At 46.3% G+C, this 17,081-nt stretch overlaps 1 protein-coding gene across 1 annotated transcript in view; it reads right to left on the bottom strand.

Annotated features, from left to right (window-relative positions):
- LOC112257066 (glutamate receptor 1-like) overlaps positions 1-17,081 on the bottom strand; it is a 212,099-nt gene that overhangs the window by 136,311 nt on the left and 58,707 nt on the right. Inside the window, exon 3 of the mRNA XM_042325960.1 lies at positions 9,643-9,882. Within this exon, the coding sequence (XP_042181894.1) occupies positions 9,643-9,882 (240 nt within the window). The remainder of the gene's footprint in view (positions 1-9,642; positions 9,883-17,081) is intronic.

The following is a 17,081-nucleotide window of genomic DNA, read 5'->3' as shown; positions in this document are numbered from 1 at the left end:
TGTCTGGCTGTCTAACTAGTCAGAGTTATGGTGAAAGGTGATAGATGTCTGGCTGTCTAACTAGTCAGGGTTATGGTGAAATGTGATGGATGTCTGGCTGTCTAACTAGTCAGAGTTATGGTGAAAGATGTCTGGCTGACTAACTAGTCAGAGTTATGGTGAAAGGTGATGGATGTCTGGCTGTCTAACTAGTCAGAGTTATGGTGAAAGGTGATAGATGTCTGGCTGTCTAACTAGTCAGAGTTATGGTGAAAGGTGATAGATGTCTGGCTGTCTAACTAGTCAGAGTTATGGTGAAAGATGTCTGGCTGACTAACTAGTCAGAGTTATGGTGAAAGATGTCTGGCTGACTAACTAGTCAGAGTTATGGTGAAAGGTGATAGATGTCTGGCTGACTAACTAGTCAGAGTTATGGTGAAAGGTGATAGATGTCTGGCTGTCTAACTAGTCAGAGTTATGGTGAAAGGTGATAGATGTCTGGCTGTCTAACTAGCCATAGCCAGAGTTATGGTGAAAAGTGATAGATGTCTGGCTGTCTAACTAGTCAGAGTTATGGTGAAAGGTGATAGTTGTCTGGCTCCATTGGATGGTTTAGAGGACAGGTTGAGAAGCGGTTTTAAGGGGGTTTGTGACACTTGATATCTCAAGTTGGATGTCGGCCCACCACCTCAAGCTCAACTTCGACAAGACGGAGCTTCTCTTCCCCCCCGGGGAGGGTATGCCCACTCAAAGATCTCTCCATCATGGTTGACAACTCCACAGTGTCTCCCTCCTTTAATCCACTTCACCCCCCTCCCCCTCCCCTTTCTAGCTCTGACTCTACTGATAGCTACTTTATTCAGGAAGAATGTACTTGCTATGACTGAGATATGTGGTTGTCCCACCTAGTTCTCTTCAGATCAATGCACTAACTGTAAGTAGCTCTAGATAAGTGTCTGCTAAATGACTAAAATGTCATGCCAATTTACTACAGACAGATGCTGCCTTGATCCACCCGATCTACACTATTCATGGTGCCTGTCTTGTCTTTATGTCAGGGTCGATACCTACATGACAACTGGAGATTAATAGCAACTTTACTACGGCTAAAATGGATGAATATAAATCACAAAATCTGAACGAAAAACTAAGAAGTAGAGGGATAGTGTGGCTAGGCTTTAGTTCAGTGGGCTAATACAGTCCTATTGTGTTCAGAAGACCTGGTTTCAAACCCAGCAGCCAGTCACAAACTATTGATTGCTATGTACAGCAGAGAACACCATAAAGGGAGCTTCTACTCAGGACCACTGTCAACTCCTCTGTTTACCACTGCCAACTCCTCTGTTTCAGAGTGGTTAGTTTCAGGACCACTGTCAACTCCTCTGTTTCAGAGTGGTTCATTTCAGGACAACTGTCAACTCCTCTGTTTCAGAGTGGTTAGTTTCAGGACAACTGTCAACTCCTCTGTTTACCACTGCCAACTCTGTTTCAGAGTGGTTATTTTCAGGACAACTGTCAACTCCTCTGTTTCAGAGTGGTTAGTTTCAGGACCACTGTCAACTCCTCTGTTTCAGAGTGGTTCGTTTCAGGTCCATGGCCAACTCCTCTGTTTCAGAGTGGTTAGTTTCAGGACCACTGTCAACTCCTCTGTTTCAGAGTGGTTTGTTTCAGGTCCATGGCCAACTCCTCTGTTTTAGAGTGGTTAGTTTCAGGACAACTGTCAACTCCTCTGTATACCACTGCCAACTCCTCTGTTTCAGAGTGGTTAGTTTCAGGACCACTGTCAACTCCTCTGTTTCAGAGTGGTTAGTTTCAGGACCATGGCCAACTCCTCTGTTTCAGAGTGGTTCGTTTCAGGACCACTGTCAACTCCTCTGTTTTAGAATGGTTCGTTTCAGGACCATGGCCAACTCCTGTGTTTCAGAGTGGTTCGTTTCAGGACCATGGCCAACTCCTCTGTTTCAGAGTGGTTGGTTTCAGGACCATGGCCAACTCCTCTGTTTCAGAATGGTTAGTTTCAGAACAACTGTCAACTCCTCTGTTTCAAGGTATAGTTTCAGACAGAAAACACTATATTTTCCTGCTCAACTTTCTGTTGGAATCTGGCCCTCATAAGAACTAACTTGACTAACACATGGAGGTACCGACACGTGGGAGAAGAGAGCAGGGAGAGCGAGAGGGTAGAGAGAGTAGGGAGAGCAAGAGAGAGCAGGGGGAGAGAGAGCAGGGGGAGAGAGAGGGTAGAGAGAGCAGATTGAGAGAGAGAGCAGGGAGAGCAAGAGAGAGAGAGTAGGGAGAGCGAGAGGGTAGAGAGAGCAGGGAGAGCAAGAGAGGGAGAGCAGGGGGAGCGAGAAGGTAGAGAGAGTAGGGAGAGCGAGAGGATAGAGAGAGCAGGGAGAGCAAGAGAGAGAGAGTAGGGAGAGCGAGAGGGTAGAGAGAGTAGGGAGAGCAAGAGAGAGAGAGCAGGGGGAGAGAGCAAGAGAACGAGAGAGAGGAGAGAGCAAGAGAGTGCGAGAGGGGAGAGAGAGCAGGGAGAGCAAGAGAGAGAGAGCAGGGAGAGCAAGAGGGTAGAGAGAGTAGGGAGAGCAAGAGAGAGAGAGCAGGGAGAGCGAGAGGGTAGAGTGAGTAGGGAGACCAAGAGAGAGCAGGGGGAGAGAGAGCAGAGAGAGAGTAGAGAGAGCAGGGGGAGAGAGCAAGAGAACGAGAGAGAGGAGAGAGCAAGAGAGTGCGAGAGAGGGGAGAGAGAGAGAGTGAGAGCGAGGGAGAGAGAGAATATTAACTTTTTTTTGAAGGACCATTTTGTAAATATCATTTATGAGGGTTTTAATGGACATTTACATTTCTTTAGTTACTGACAGTTGCTTAATAGCACATCTACACAGGTGTTATCGTGGGTGAAAATAGTATTAAAATCCCTGCGACTGCAAGAAAATGGCAAAACTCAGAGAGATGTATCCTTGCTTTCCGTCGTGTTGCGTCCCCACTCCTTTTATTGTGCACTACTTTAGGAAATAGGGTGCCATTTGTGACGCAGACCATCTCTCCAGCTAAAGCACTTAAAGAGAAGTTGTAAATGTATTAGACCATAAAGCTTTTTGATCTGTGTAGACAGATGGTAATATGAAATAAACAACGAGTCTTTTTGAATGCCAAGGTGCTGAAATGTGAGCAACAGGAAAACCTGCAATGACACACAGAATGTACAGGTATACATACATGTATGGCTATGTAAGTCTCTCCCCCAGGCTTTCAACTTTAATCCACAACCAGCCCTACATACCAATGGATGGAGAATCTCCCAATCAGCATACCAAGGAGGCAGAGCCCTCCTAGGGACTAAACACAGACTGCTTTCATCTACACTGACAAAGATGCCTGTCTGCATATCTCTATTTAGCCCTGTGATAAGGAACAAAGTGCCATCTACAACGGCCTGAAGACCTGCAGGCACACAGACACATACACACACACCCTACCAGAAGAAACACACACACTATAATCACACAAACACATGTTTTTCTTACAGGCTTAAAATAACCCTTTGGACACACAACTGGAGAATAGTATCCAGGCAACAGGAGGCAATATGGATGATGATATGGATTCCAGAACCCTCAATTCCATCACTCAATTACTACGGGGGGGATATTGACCTTACACACACATACATACACGCCACACATGCACACACACAAACCCACACAACAACATACAAACAGCAGGGTTAATCACACATACAAACAGCAGGGTTAATCACACATACAAACACACAAACCCACACAACAACATACAAACAGCAGGGTTAATCACACATACAAACACACAAACCCACACAAACCCTGCTGTTTGTATGTTGTTGTGTGGGTTTGTGTGTTTGTATGTGTGATTAACCCTGCTGTTTGTATGTTGTTATCACACATACAAACACACAAACCCGCACAACAACATACAAACAGCAGGGTTAATCACACACAAACCCACACAACAACATACAAACAGCAGGGTTAATCACACATACAAACACACAAACCCACACAACAGCATACAAACAGCAGGGTTTATCACACATACAAACACACAAACCCACACAACAACATACAAACAGCAGGGTTAATCACACATACAAACACACAAACCCACACAACAACATACAAACAGCAGGGTTAATCACACACAAACCCACACAACAACATACAAACAGCAGGGTTAATCACACATACAAACACACAAACCCACACAACAACATACAAACAGCAGGGTTAATCACACACAAACCCGCACAACAACATACAAACAGCAGGGTTAATCACACACAAACCCACACAACAACATACAAACAGCAGGGTTAATCACACATACAAACACACAAACCCACACAACAACATACAAACAGCAGGGTTAATCACACACAAACCCACACAACAACATACAAACAGCAGGGTTAATCACACATACAAACACACAAACCCACACAACAACATACAAACAGCAGGGTTAATCACACACAAACCCACACAACAACATACAAACAGCAGGGTTAATCACACACAAACCCACACAACAACATACAAACAGCAGGGTTAATCACACATACAAACACACAAACCCACACAACAACATACAAACAGCAGGGTTAATCACACACAAACCCACACAACAACATACAAACAGCAGGGTTAATCACACATACAAACACACAAACCCACACAACAACATACAAACAGCAGGGTTAATCACACACAAACCCACACACCAACATACAAACAGCAGGGTTAATCACACATACAAACACACAAACCCACACAACAACATACAAACAGCAGGGTTAATCACACACAAACCCACACAACAACATACAAACAGCAGGGTTAATCACACATACAAACACACAAACCCACACAACAACATACAAACAGCAGGGTTAATCACACACAAACCCACACAACAACATACAAACAGCAGGGTTAATCACACATACACACACACAAAAACACAAATGCTTGTGTTTGCACAAGCATTTCGCTACACTCGCATTAACATCTGCTAACCATGTTATGTGACAAATAAAATTTGATTTGATTTGATTTGACAAACAGCAGGGTTAATCACACATACAAACACACAAACCCACACAACAACATACAAACAGCAGGGTTAGTCACACATACAAACACACAAACCCACACAACAACATACAAACAGCAGGGTTAATCACACATACAAACACACAAACCCACACACCAACATACAAACAGCAGGGTTAATCACACATACAAACACACAAACCCACACACCAACATACAAACAGCAGGGTTAGTCACACATACAAACACACAAACCCACACACGAACATACAAACAGCAGGGTTAGTCACACATACAAACACACAAACCCACACACCAACATACAAACAGCAGGGTTAGTCACACATACACACACACAAACCCACACAACAACATACAAACAGCAGGGTTAATGGCCCTGCAGTCCCTCACTGGCCGATGAAGGGATCATTGGACATGAGTAGTTGCTCTAACTATCATGGCTACTATGCATCACAAGGACCAATCACCTCTGTCACAGTCCTGTTATGTGTCCAGCCAGACTGACAGAGTGACAGTTTACCAAGGTCTCACAGTTGGCATTTATCTGGCTTTATTTCAAAGATTGTCACATCACTCAGCAGTCACAACACACACACACACACACACACAAACACACACACACAGCCAGCTTATGCAGATAGTTTTGTGTAGCTTGACAGTTATGCTCTGAAACACTAAACACCTTGGACAGATGGCACAGCATTATGGGTAGGCTAGAGGGGAGAGGAGGCGTGAGAGGGGGAGGGACGGGAGGTAAAACACACCTGGTGTGAACAGGTGCATCATTTTTTTCTCTGGGTGTGTTTGCACTGAAAAGCAAGTCACTAAAACATGTGCTTTTCAAATACCCGGACACGGGCAGTGTGTACCGAAATTAGAGACGGTAGACACCTTCAACTCTCTCCTCCGTGTCATATATCATTATGTCTGTGTTTGTGTTGTCTGTCCCTGTGTGACTCTCTTCTTCCTGTGTCTGGTCGATATGTCTGTGTGAGTGTTGACTGTCCCTGTGTGACTCTCTTCTTCCTCTCTCAGTCTGTGTCTGGTCGATATGTCTGTGTGAGTGTTGACTGTCCCTGTGTGACTCTCTTCTTCCTCTCTCAGTCTGTGTCTGGTCGATATGTCTGTGTGAGTGTTGTCTGTCCCTGTGTGACTCTCTTCTTCCTGTGTCTGGTCGATATGTCTGTGTGAGTGTTGACTGTCCCTGTGTGACTCTCTTCTGCCTCTCTCAGTCTGTGTCTGGTCAATATGTCTGTGTGAGTGTTGACTGTCCCTGTGTGACTCTCTTCTTCCTCTCTCAGTCTGTGTCTGGTCGATATGTCTGTGTGAGTGTTGACTGTCCCTGTGTGACTCTCTTCTTCCTCTCTCAGTCTGTGTCTGGTCGATATGTCTGTGTGAGTGTTGACTGTCCCTGTGTGACTCTCTTCTTCCTCTCTCAGTCTGTGTCTGGTCGATATGTTTGTGTGAGTGTTGACTGTCCCTGTGTGACTCTCTTCTTCCTCTCTCAGTCTGTGTCTGGTCGATATGTCTGTGTGAGTGTTGACTGTCCCTGTGTGACTCTCTTCTTCCTCTCTCAGTCTGTGTCTGGTCGATATGTCTGTGTGAGTGTTGACTGTCCCTGTGTGACTCTCTTCTTCCTCTCTCAGTCTGTGTCTGGTCGATATGTCTGTGTGAGTGTTGACTGTCCCTATGTGACTCTTCTTCCTCTCTCAGTCTGTGTCTGGTCGATATGTCTGTGTGAGTGTTGACTGTCCCTGTGTGACTCTCTTCTTCCTCTCTCAGTCTGTGTCTGGTCGATATGTCTGTGTGAGTGTTGACTGTCCCTGTGTGACTCTCTTCTTCCTCTCTCAGTCTGTGTCTGGTCGATATGTCTGTGTGAGTGTTGACTGTCCCTGTGTGACTCTCTTCTTCCTCTCTTCTTCCTGTGTCTGGTCGATATGTCTGTGTGAGTGTTGACTGTCCCTGTGTGACTCTCTTCTTCCTCTCTCAGTCTGTGTCTGGTCGATATGTCTGTGTGAGTGTTGACTGTCCCTGTGTGACTCTCTTCTGCCTCTCTCAGTCTGTGTCTGGTTGATATGTCTGTGTGAGTGTTGACTGTCCCTGTGTGACTCTCTTCTGCCTCTCTCAGTCTGTGTCTGGTCGATATGTCTGTGTGAGTGTTGACTGTCCCTGTGTGACTCTCTTCTTCCTCTCTCAGTCTGTGTCTGGTCGATATGTCTGTGTGAGTGTTGACTGTCCCTGTGTGACTCTCTTCTGCCTCTCTCAGTCTGTGTCTGGTCGATATGTCTGTGTGAGTGTTGACTGTCCCTGTGTGACTCTCTTCTGCCTCTCTCAGTCTGTGTCTGGTCGATATGTCTGTGTGAGTGTTGACTGTCCCTATGTGACTCTTCTTCCTCTCTCAGTCTGTGTCTGGTCGATATGTCTGTGTGAGTGTTGACTGTCCCTGTGTGACTCTCTTCTTCCTCTCTCAGTCTGTGTCTGGTCGATATGTCTGTGTGAGTGTTGACTGTCCCTGTGTGACTCTCTTCTTCCTCTCTCAGTCTGTGTCTGGTCGATATGTTTGTGTGAGTGTTGACTGTCCCTGTGTGACTCTCTTCTTCCTCTCTCAGTCTGTGTCTGGTCGATATGTCTGTGTGAGTGTTGACTGTCCCTGTGTGACTCTCTTCTTCCTCTCTCAGTCTGTGTCTGGTCGATATGTCTGTGTGAGTGTTGACTGTCCCTGTGTGACTCTCTTCTTCCTCTCTCAGTCTGTGTCTGGTCGATATGTCTGTGTGAGTGTTGACTGTCCCTATGTGACTCTTCTTCCTCTCTCAGTCTGTGTCTGGTCGATATGTCTGTGTGAGTGTTGACTGTCCCTATGTGACTCTTCTTCCTCTCTCAGTCTGTGTCTGGTCGATATGTCTGTGTGAGTGTTGACTGTCCCTGTGTGACTCTCTTCTTCCTCTCTCAGTCTGTGTCTGGTCGATATGTCTGTGTGAGTGTTGACTGTCCCTGTGTGACTCTCTTCTTCCTCTCTCAGTCTGTGTCTGGTCGATATGTCTGTGTGAGTGTTGACTGTCCCTATGTGACTCTTCTTCCTCTCTCAGTCTGTGTCTGGTCGATATGTCTGTGTGAGTGTTGACTGTCCCTATGTGACTCTTCTTCCTCTCTCAGTCTGTGTCTGGTCGATATGTCTGTGTGAGTGTTGACTGTCCCTGTGTGACTCTCTTCTTCCTCTCTCAGTCTGTGTCTGGTCGATATGTCTGTGTGAGTGTTGACTGTCCCTGTGTGACTCTCTTCTTCCTCTCTTCTTCCTGTGTCTGGTCGATATGTCTGTGTGAGTGTTGACTGTCCCTGTGTGACTCTCTTCTTCCTCTCTCAGTCTGTGTCTGGTCGATATGTCTGTGTGAGTGTTGACTGTCCCTGTGTGACTCTCTTCTGCCTCTCTCAGTCTGTGTCTGGTCGATATGTCTGTGTGAGTGTTGACTGTCCCTGTGTGACTCTCTTCTGCCTCTCTCAGTCTGTGTCTGGTCGATATGTCTGTGTGAGTGTTGACTGTCCCTGTGTGACTCTCTTCTTCCTCTCTCAGTCTGTGTCTGGTCGATATGTCTGTGTGAGTGTTGACTGTCCCTGTGTGACTCTCTTCTGCCTCTCTCAGTCTGTGTCTGGTCGATATGTCTGTGTGAGTGTTGACTGTCCCTGTGTGACTCTCTTCTTCCTCTCTCAGTCTGTGTCTGGTCGATATGTCTGTGTGAGTGTTGACTGTCCCTGTGTGACTCTCTTCTTCCTCTCTCAGTCTGTGTCTGGTCGATATCTCTGTGTGAGTGTTGACTTTCCATATGCAGGTGCTTCCTAGAGTCGTGGCTGAAAAGGCTTTTCATTGTGAAAGGACACAATGGCTACTCCTTACCCCTCCGCTGTCACCATGGCAATCAGTGCATGACTAACTGTGGTTGGTATGACGACTGATGTCTTGCACAAGACAGGACCTTTGAGTTGTGTTGTGTGTATTGTGTGTATGTGTGTGTGTCCAACGTTCTCTAGCGAGCAGCTTTTACAGATTCATGTTCCATTTCTAAAGCTATTCCTGCAACTCACCTGTAACGTCATACCCTGTGACCCAGCGATCCTACCAACCCTCCAGTAACTCCCCTGTCTATTAGCCTGGATAGTCAGCTGAATATCACTCTGTTTCACTACCGTGTCACTGGGTCTCCTTGACAAGCTTGACAAACCAGCCAGTGGTATTGCTTTATGGTAATGTTGTGGTCCTCTGTAGCTCAGCTGGTACAGCTTGCAGTGCCAGGATAATCGTATGCCTGTATGTTTCTGCTAAATGGCATATGTTCTGTTATGTCTTATATTTGTGCACCATTGTCATGTTGATATGCCCTTTTTACACTATAGGGCCAACCAGAACTCTACTGAGCTGGCACTGATATTTCCCTTTACATTGTCCTTTTCAGCATGGTCCCAGCAACTATGTTGACAGAAGAACCAGGCCAACTGTACAGCTATTCATTCACATGCAGACACTATTCAGTGAATACATAATTTGACCTTTGACCCCTCTACTCACCAGAGTCAGAACTGTACATGTAGACGAACTTGGTCCATCCGTAGTGGTCTATGACCCCCACCAGAGTGTCCTGTAGCTCGGGTCTCAGCTGGATCACAAACTGGTTGGCCGTCTCGATGGGGAAGGAAGGCGTGACGAAACACACGTGCAGCGCCCCGCAGAACGACATCAGCATGTTGACCGTCTTCCTGTCGTAGAGGCCAATGATAGCATAGACACCTTTAGAGAACTGGGAACAGACTGGGGGGAAGGAGAGTGGGAAGACGGAGAGAGAGAGAGAGGGAGGGGGAGAGGGGGTGGTGAGAGAAAAGGAGAGACGGAGAGGAGGGGGCGGGAGGGTGGAGGGAGGGGGAGGAGGAGGGAGAGGGGGGAGAGAGGGTGGGAGAGGAGGAAGAGGAGAGGAATGAAGGAGAGGGAGGGAGGAGAGTGGGTAGAGAGAGGAGGGGGAGGGAGTGGGGAGGAAGAGGGTGGGAGAGGAGGGGGGAGAGAGGGAGGGGGAGGGGAGAGGGAGGAGGGAGGAGAGTGGGTAAGAGAGGAGCGGGAGGGAGTGGGGAGGAAGAGGGTGGGAGAGGAGGGGGAGAGAGGGAGGGCGAGGAGGAGGGAGAGGGGGAGGAGAGTGGGTAAGAGATGAGGGGGAGGAGAGGAGTGAGGGGAGAGGGAGGGAGGGAGGGAGGAGAGTGGGTAAGAGAGGAGGGGGAGGGAGTGGGGAGGAAGAGGGGGAGAGAGGAGGGGGAGAGAGGGAGGGGGAGGGGAGAGGGAGGAGGGAGGAGAGTGGGTAAGAGAGGAGGGGGAGGGAGTGGGGAGGCAGAGGGTGGGAGAGGAGGGGGAGAGAGGGGGAGGAAGAGGGTGGGAGAGGAGGGGTAGAGAGGTAGGGGGAGGAAGAGGGTGGGAGAGGAGGGGGGAGAGGGGGGGGGAAGAGGGGGAGAGAGTGAGGGGGGGAGGAGAGAGGGGGGGGAGGGAGGGGAGGGGAGAGAGGAGGGGGAGGGGAGAGATGACATTGTTAGACTTTCTCGTATTTAGATTCACATTTTCAAAACCTGTTGATTGAAAACATAATGTTACATTGCAAGATATATTCTGCAGATTAGGGTAACTGTAAGTACCATGGTAGCATGATGGGCATTCTGTCTACTGTGAGAGGTGGAACATGTTGAAGAATGGACACGAGGAGAGGAGAGATGAATCAATGCATCCTCTGGGTTCCACTGACATGTCAGCAGTGTTCATGATTCCCTGAGTCAATTATTCCACTGGGCTCTCTCAATTCAATTCAAGGGGCTATATTGGCATGGAAAACACATCTTTACTACATCACATCTCTATCTCTGCTATCTCTGCTCTCTTTCTACTCCACTACATCACATCTCTATCTCTGCTATCTCTGCTCTCTTTCCACTACAGTACAACAGATCTCTATCTCTGCTCTTTCCACTACAGTACAACACATCTCTATCTCTGCTCTCTTTCCACTACAGTACAACAGATCTCTATCTCTGCTCTCTTTCCACTACAGTACAACACATCTCTATCTCTGCTCTCTTTCCACTACAGTACAACACATCTCTATCTCTGCTATCTCTGCTCTCTTTCCACTACAGTACAACACATCTATATCTCTGCTTTCTTTCCACTACAGTACAACATATCTCTATCTCTGCTCTCTTTCCACTACAGTACAACACATCTCTATCTCTGCTATCTCTGCTCTCTTTCCACTACAGTACAACACATCTCTATCTCTGCTCTCTTTCCACTACAGTACAACATATCTCTATCTCTGCTATCTCTGCTCTGGCAGTGTGCTGCTCTCTTTGCCCTCTCAGGTCTGGCCTGCTCTGGTCTGGTCTGGGACTGGGTGATTTTCTGCTACGCCTTGTCTGTGGGTAGGCCAGGACTCATGTGCCTCTGTATTCATCCAACAGATTGAGTCTCCAGCCTGTCAACCTGTTCAAAGCCTAGGGCCAGATTATAGAGAGGAGAGGGAGCGAGGGGAGGGGCCAAGGGGAGGGGCCGAGGGGAGGGGCCAAGGGGAGGGGCCGAGAGAGGGAGTGGAGGGAACAGACAGAGATGGCCGCTACCCAGTAGGCCTGCCCATCTGTAGAAAGAACAGCATTCTCCAGCCCACGTGTGAGTGTGTGTGTGTGTGTGTGTGTGTGTGTGTGTGTGTGTGTGTGTGTGTGTGTGTGTGTGTGTGTGTGTGTGTGTGTGTGTGTGTGTGTGTGTGTGTGTGTGTGTGTGTGTGTGTGTGTGTGTGTGTGTGTGTGTGTGTGTGTGTGTTTGTGTGTTTCAAATGCATGGTGACTCACCCTACGTGGAGCGCTCCCTGAAATAGACTAGCCTACTTGCACCTGGACACTCAGAAACAGTAACAGACGACTCCCATGGTCACACTGAAAAAGTACACTAGTACACATGATGCTCTGCTATTAATTCCCTCCCTCTTGTAAATGTCATGTTTCTACTGCCATTTTGTAAGGCAAGATAACTGCACCACCACCTCAACAGAAAGCCAATGGAAGACTTGGTTTCACCATTCAACCATTCACACTCTTCATCTCTTCTGGTATGATGACCTGATAAGCCAGCTATAATAAATCATCCATATTGATATGATCAGTGATCGTCTACCATTAGTCTGCTGCTCCAGTTATAGAGCTTAGAGACAGCAGGACCAGTACAGTACCAAACCCTTAGAAACAGCAGGACCAGTACAGTACCAAACCCTTAGAGACAGCAGGACCAGTACAGTACCAAACCCTTAGAGACAGCCGGACCAGTACAAACCCTTAGAGACAGCAGGACCAGTACAAACCCTTAGAGACAACAGGACCAGTACCAAACCCTTAGAGACAACAGGACCAGTACAGTACCAAACCCTTAGAGACAACAGGGCCAGTACAGTACCAAACCCTTAGAGACAACAGGACCAGTACCAAACCCTTAGAGACAACAGGACCAGTACAGTACCAAACCCTTAGAGACAACAGGACCAGTACAAACCCTTAGAGACAGCAGGACCAGTACCAAACCGTCAGAGACAGCAGGACCATTACAAACCCTTAGAGACAGCAGGGCCAGTACAAACCCTTAGAGACAGCAGGGCCAGTACAGTACCAAACCCTTAGAGACAGCAGGACCAGTACAAACCCTTAGAGACAGCAGGACCAGTACAAACCCTTAGAGACAGCAGGGCCAGTACAGTACCAAACCCTTAGAGACAGCAGGACCATTACAAACCCTTAGAGACAGCAGGACCAGTACAAACCCTTAGAGACAGCAGGCCAGTACAAACCCTTAGAGACAGCAGGCCAGTACAAACCCTTAGAGACAGCAGGACCAGTACAAACCCTTAGAGACAGCAGGCCAGTACAAACCCTTAGAGACAGCAGGACCAGTACAAACCCTTAGAGACAACAGGACCACTACAAACCCTTAAAGACAGCAGGGCCAGTACAAACCCTTAGAGACAGCAGGCCAGTACAAACCCTTAGAGACAGCAGGACCAGTACAAACCCTTAGAGACAACAGGACCACTACAAACCCTTAAAGACAGCAGGGCCAGTACAGTACCAAACCCTTCTCCTCCCTCATTACCCAGTGTTCGTTTGACAGAGAGAACACTGCTAAGTGTCCGAGCAGGCCCTGGTTTTATGTCTGTCCTGTTAGTGTAACTCTGGGTGGAGGATGACAGGAATGGTCAGAGACTCAGGGACCCACAGAGTTACTAAAGACCCTTAACATCTGTTTATCTGTCCACTCTGGCTGGCACAGGGTCCTCTCTTCTCTGTTTTACTTTCGTCTCCTCCCCTACACCACTCAATCATCCATTTCTCTACTCTCGTTTCGTCTCCTCCCCTACACCACTCGATCATCCATTTCTCTACTCTCGTTTCGTCTCCTCCCCTACACCACTCGATCATCCACTTCTCTCCTCTCGTTTCGTCTCCTCCCCTACACCACTCAATCATCCACATCTCTCATTTCGTCTCCTCTCTCCACCACTTGATCATCCATTTCGTCTCCTCTCTTCCACCACTCTTGATCATCCACTTCTCTCCTCTCGTTTCGTCTCCTCCCCCCTCAATCATCCACATCTCTCACCATCATCCACTTCTCTCCTCTGATCGTCTCCTCTCCTCCATCATCCACATCTCTCATTTCGTCTCCTCTCTTCCACCACTTGATCATCCACTTCTCTCCTCTCGTTTCGTCTCCTCCCCTACACCACTCAATCATCCACATCTCTCATTTCGTCTCCTCTCTTCCACCACTTGATCATCCACTTCTCTACTCTCGTTTTGTCTCTTCTCCTCCACCACTCAATCATCCACTTCTCTCCTCTCGTTTCGTCTCCTCTCCTCCACCACTCGATCATCCACATCTCTCATTTCGTCTCCTCTCTTCCACCACTTGATCATCCACTTCTCTCCTCTTGTTTCGTCTCCTCTCCTCCACCACTCGATCATCCACATCTCTCATTTCGTCTCCTCTCCTCCACCACTCGATCATCCACTTCTCTCCTCTCGTTTCGTCTCCTCTACACTCTCTCCTCACCTCTCTGCTATCCTTTCATCTCCTCTCCTTTCCCTGTCCCCCTTGTCCCACCTCTCTTCCATCCCTCCCAATATGTCCATCTAGTATCTCTCCTCCCTCTGCCCCCTGTCTAAGCTCTCCTTCCTGAGGATAGTTCCACATCCCATGAGGTCTTCCATCTTGTGTTTGGTGAGGCATGCTGATGGAGGATAATCTGTCTCAATAGAGCTGATTACCATAGAACCCTACAGTACGGAGAACAGCGAGGTGGGAACTACTGTTTATACCATAGAACCAGAGGATCAGTGAGAATACTGTATTATACCATAGTAGAGTAAAGAGAACAGTGGAGTATTATACCATAGAGTAAAGAGAACAGTGGAGTATTATACTATAGAGTAAAGAGAACAGTGGAGTATTATACTATAGAGTAAAGAGAACAGTGTAGTATTATACCATAGTAGAGTAAAGAGAACAGTGGAGTATTATACCATAGAGTAAAGAGAACAGTGGAGTATTATACCATAGAGTAAAGAGAACAGTGGAGTATTATACTATAGAGTAAAGAGAACAGTGGAGTATTATACCATAGAGTAAAGAGAACAGTGAGTATTATACCATAGAGTAAAGAGAACAGTGGAGTATTATACCATAGTAGAGTAAAGAGAACAGTGGAGTATTATACCATAGTAGAGTAAAGAGAACAGTGGAGTATTATACCATAGAGTAAAGAGAACAGTGGAGTATTATACCATAGTAGAGTAAAGAGAACAGTGGAGTATTATACCATAGTAGAGTAAAGAGAACAGTGGAGTATTATACCATAGAGTAAAGAGAACAGTGGAGTATTATACCATAGTAGAGTAAAGAGAACAGTGTAGTATTATACCATAGTAGAGTAAAGAGAACAGTGGAGTATTATACCATAGTAGAGTAAAGAGAACAGTGTAGTATTATACCATAGAGTAAAGAGAACAGTGGTGTATTATACCATAGTAGAGTAAAGAGAACAGTGTAGTATTATACCATAGTAGAGTAAAGAGAACAGTGGAGTATTATACCATAGAGTAAAGAGAACAGTGGAGTATTATACCATAGAGTAAAGAGAACAGTGGAGTATTATACCATAGTAGAGTAAAGAGAACAGTGGAGTATTATACTATAGAGTAAAGAGAACAGTGTAGTATTATACCATAGAGTAAAGAGAACAGTGGAGTATTATACCATAGAGTAAAGAGAACAGTGGAGTATTATACCATAGAGTAAAGAGAACAGTGGAGTATTATACCATAGAGTAAAGAGAACAGTGGAGTACTGGACTATAGAGTAAAGAGAACAGTGGAGTATTATACCATAGAGTAAAGAGAACAGTGTAGTATTATACCATAGTAGAGTAAAGAGAACAGTGGAGTATTATACCATAGAGTAAAGAGAACAGCAGAGTACTGGACTACAGAGTAAAGAGAACAGTGGAGTACTGGACTATAGAGTAAAGAGAACAGTGGAGTACTGGACTATAGAGTAAAGAGAACAGTGGAGTACTGGACTGTAGAGTAAAGAGAACAGTGGAGTACTGGACTACAGAGTAAAGAGAACAGCAGAGTACTGGACTATAGAGTAAAGAGAGCAGTGGAGTACTGGACTACAGAGTAAAGAGAACAGTGGAGTACTGGACTATAGAGTAAAGAGAACAGTGGAGTACTGGACTACAGAGTAAAGAGAACAGCAGAGTACTGGACTATAGAGTAAAGAGAACAGCAGAGTACTGGAATACAGAGTAAAGAGAACAGTGGAGTACTGGACTATAGAGTAAAGAGAACAGTGGAGTACTGGACTATAGAGTAAAGAGAACAGTGGAGTACTGGACTGTAGAGTAAAGAGAACAGTGGAGTACTGGACTACAGAGTAAAGAGAACAGTGGAGTACTGGACTACAGAGTAAAGAGAACAGCAGAGTACTGGACTTTAGAGTAAAGAGAGCAGTGGAGTACTGGACTGTAGAGTAAAGAGAACAGTGGAGTACTGGACTACAGAGTAAAGAGAACAGTGGAGTACTGGACTATAGAGTAAAGAGAACAGTGGAGTACTGGACTGTAGAGTAAAGAGAACAGTGGAGTACTGGACTATAGAGTAAAGATAACAGTGGAGTAAAGAGAACAGCAGAGTACTGGACTATAGAGTAAAGAGAACAGCAGAGTACTGGAATATAGCAGGCTCCAGAACAAAATGCCATTATAGATTATTACTATATTATGATCCTTATTATTATTCATATTCTAATGATTAAATGTGTCATAGCTATTATTCTTATAATAGAGTAATAAACTTTGCTGAGTCTAATCCAACAAACACATACAGTACTGTAACCATACTATGGACTGAGTCTGATGTGTCTGTGCCGTGGTCTGCATACCCATACCCATCTGAGTCATGCCTGGAAACACATACTAACGGAACATAAAACACTCACACACACACACTCACAAACTCTGGAGACTTGTGTGCCATTACTTTCCATGTGTACTGAAAGTTCAGACCGCTCTAGGAAACGTTGGTCCAGCGGGAGCGAGGCAGCTGATTGGCCGTTTTTAGGTTCTAGTCCAGCCATACATCATGGGTCATTTCTAATAAGTCTCCCCCATTAGGGAAGACACATGTTAACAGATGACTGCTTCCCAAATTACACCCTTTTCCCTTCATAGTGAACTACTATCGCACAGAGCCCATAAAGTAGTGTACTACCTAGAGAATAGGGTGCCATTTGGGACAGATATTAACAGATAGAGAGCAGGATATGGATATGGGGACTAGAGAACAGGATATGGGGACTCGAGAACAGGATATGGGCACTGGAGAACAGGATTTGGGGACTAGAGAACAGGATATGGGGACTAGAGAACAGGATAT

This window comes from Oncorhynchus tshawytscha, linkage group LG08, assembly GCF_018296145.1.
Source record: "Oncorhynchus tshawytscha isolate Ot180627B linkage group LG08, Otsh_v2.0, whole genome shotgun sequence".
In the NCBI taxonomy this organism is placed as follows: Eukaryota; Metazoa; Chordata; class Actinopteri; order Salmoniformes; family Salmonidae; genus Oncorhynchus; species Oncorhynchus tshawytscha.
Note: the sequence above shows the minus strand (reverse complement) of the source record. Positions and strands in the feature narration are given on the sequence as shown.